Consider the following 3138-nt stretch of genomic DNA (forward strand, 5'->3'; position numbering starts at 1 on the left):
TGGGTAGATAGATCATTCACACCACAAAATCGTATGGAACTTGAACTTAATGATTTATAACTATGTTGGCCATAGAGATGTGGGACTTAGTATACATGTATTGTTGGTGAGAGCCCTTGCATGCATTGGTGTTCTGATTGCTGTTTGGATAATTGTTGTAGCATGGTTACTGCATTCTGGTGACATTACAATAGTGGGGAAATTGATCCCAATCTGTCTTGATACATTTGAAACACTTCTTTTGATATTGAATTTTTGCTGAGTTAATCAGTAGCCTTAGTTTACGTTGCTTTACTTTTTAAGTGTTAAATTAGTCTTTAGTTTTTCAACAAATCATTTTTGTTACCTTGATTGCTTCACAAAAGCTATAGCATTATATAATCTCTGTGGGAACGATATCTGGACTCACACATCTACTCTATTACTTGTTGATACGTGCACTTGCGTTTTTGTGTGATTTAATTGATTACGAAATTGCACAACAAGTTTTTGGCGCTGTTGTCGGGGATTATTATAAAGCTATTTTCTTTTTGTGAAGTGATATTTAAAATCCTATCTTCTGTCTGTCCCATCAGGTACCTCAGCTACTTTATGAACAGACCTCCTAATCAAGCAGAAGCTGCATTTGATCCAGAGATTGAAAGAACCTTTCGAGCAAGAAGAAGGAGGCAGTGACAGAATAGAGCTGTAGCAATACCTAAAACTGCAGACATGGAAGTAGAAGGATCTGTGAATGGGGATGGACGAGATGAGACACCGATCAGATCACATGGAGTCCCCACACTCAACAATCTCCATTCGGGGATTGTGCAACTTGAGGTTGCAGCAGCAAACTTTAAGCTGAAACCCGTGATGTTCAGCATGCTGCAGACAATTGGCCAGTACAATGGAATGCCAAGTGAAGATCCACATCTGCACTTGAAAAATTTCATGGACATGGCAAATAGCTTCAAAATCCAAGGAGTCACAACTGATGCAATTAAGTTGAAGCTATTTCCTTATTCATTAGCCAACAAGGCTAAGACTTGGTTGAGCACTCTAGCCCCTAATTCAATCAGAAGATGGGAAGATTTGGCTGAAAAGTTTTTAGTCAAATTCTTCCCTCCAGTTAAGGCAGCTCAACTAAGGAGTGGGATAACATCATTCCAGCAGAGAGAAGGAGAGTCATTATATGAAAGCTGGGATAGGTTCAAAGAATTGCTACGGAAATGTCCCAACCATGGCATACCCGAATGGCTTCAAATGGAAACCTTCTATAATGGGCTGAATAAGAAAACCCGTGGCATAGTGGATGCATCATCTGGAGGATCTCTCTTGGATAAGACCTTTACAGAGGCCTATGAAATTCTGGAGAGGATGGCAAATAACAACTATAAATGGCCATCTGAGAGGACAATTGCACAGCAGAAGGCTTCAGGAGTGCTTAAGCTGGATGCTATATCATCACTATTAGCACACATTTCCTCTTTGACTAATACCCTCAAAAATTTGAATCTGAGCACTGATGCTAAAGCACAGCCACAACAAGCACATGCTATTTCTAATACTTCTAATGCTGTAACATGTGTTTTCTGTACTGGTCCCCATATTTATGATGATTGCCCTCAAAATCCTCAATCAGTGTCCTTTGTAGGAAATTACAACAGGAACAATCAATATTCAAATTCCTATAATCAAGGATGGAGGAACAACAACAACTTGCTTTACTCTCAAGGGAAACAACAAGGATCAAACTATGCTCCAGCACAGCAGATGCCAAGGCCACCATTTCAGCAGCAGCAACAACAACAACAATACCAACAAACTAGACAACAATTTGACAACTCTAGTTCGTTGGAAAATATGCTGAAAGACTTCATGGCAAGGAATGATGCTACTATTCAGAGTCAATCAGCATCAATAAAGAACTTGGAGAATCAAGTAGGGTAGTTAACTGATGCCATGAGGAGCAGACCTGTAGGCACACTACCTAGCAACACTGAAAATCCAAGGAGAGAAGGAAAAGAGCATATCAAGGCTATATCATTAAGGAGTGGAAAGGCTGTAGATGAACCAGACCATATTAAAGACTACCACAAGATGAAGGAGTCAGAAGGACAGAACGAAGGAGAGCAGGGTGCTGTGGAAGAAGAAATTGGAGAGCAACAGGTTGACAAACAGACCAAAAGTCCAGCACAAAATGCTGCAGCAAGAGAGCAGCATAGTCAGCATGCTGACAAAGCAAGTAGACCACCACCTCCTTTTCCTTAGAGGCTTCATAAGCAGCAAGATGACAAGCAATTCAAAAGGTTCATGGACGTGCTGAAGCAATTGCATATCAATGTTCCATTGGTAAAGGCTCTTGAACAGATGTCTATCTATGCAAAGTTCATGAAAGACATCTTGTCAAGAAAAAGAGGAGTCAAGGAATATGAGACAGTAGCTCTCACTCAAGAAAGTAACAGGTTCTTGAACAAGTTACCACCTAAATTGAAGGATCCAGGAATTTTCACAATCCCTTGCTCAATTGGTAACACCTATGTTGGGCAGGCACTATGTGATCTTGGTGCATCCATCAATCTTATGCCCAAGAGTATTTTCACCAAATTGGGAATTGGAGAAGCACGTCCAACCACTGTCACCCTACAACTTGCTGACAGATCCATCACTTACCTTGAAGGAGAAATTGAAAATGTGTTGGTAAGAGTGGATAAATTTATATTTCCTGCTGACTTCATTGTTCTTGATTTTGAAGAATATAGGGAGGTACCTTTGCTTTTAGGTAGACCATTCCTAGCTACTGGAAGAACTCTTATTGATGTTGAAAAAGGAGCTCTGACTATGAGAGTCAATAATGAGCATATAACTTTCAATGTGTTAAATGCCTTGAAGTATCCAAGTCAAACGGAGGAGTGTGCTGCAATAGAAGATGCTGATGAAGAGCTACTATAGCAATAGTAGACAGAAACTGAGAAGGAGCCCTTGGAAGTAGCTATAGCAGAAGAAGGTGCAATTGATGAAGAGGAGGTAGAAGCATGTCTAGCTTGGACTGATGCCCAACCAGTGATGCCATTCAGAGAAAGACACTTTGAATCTCTGAACTTTCCAGAAAGAAAGACTCAACCACCAAAGCCTTCAGTTGAGGAAGCACCAGTGCTG

The 3138-nt window shown here is 40.5% G+C and overlaps 2 protein-coding genes across 2 annotated transcripts; both read left to right on the top strand.

Moving 5' to 3' along the window:
• The first annotated feature begins 711 nt into the window (after nucleotides 1-711).
• Nucleotides 712-1929, top strand: LOC133290925 (uncharacterized). The gene has a single exon (XM_061489082.1). The coding sequence runs from the start codon at nucleotides 712-714 to the stop codon at nucleotides 1927-1929; it is 1218 nt and encodes a 405-aa protein (XP_061345066.1).
• Nucleotides 1930-2292: 363 nt separating this feature from the next.
• Nucleotides 2293-2931, top strand: LOC133290926 (uncharacterized). The gene has a single exon (XM_061489084.1). It carries the CDS (start codon nucleotides 2293-2295, stop codon nucleotides 2929-2931), a length of 639 nt encoding a protein of 212 aa, XP_061345068.1.
• The last annotated feature ends 207 nt before the right edge of the window (nucleotides 2932-3138 follow it).

The sequence above is a fragment of the Gastrolobium bilobum genome, unplaced genomic scaffold (genome assembly GCF_033153095.1).
Source record: "Gastrolobium bilobum isolate Gb01-03AN ecotype WA unplaced genomic scaffold, APGP_CSIRO_Gbil_v1 utg37943, whole genome shotgun sequence".
NCBI classification, from domain to species: Eukaryota; Viridiplantae; Streptophyta; class Magnoliopsida; order Fabales; family Fabaceae; genus Gastrolobium; species Gastrolobium bilobum.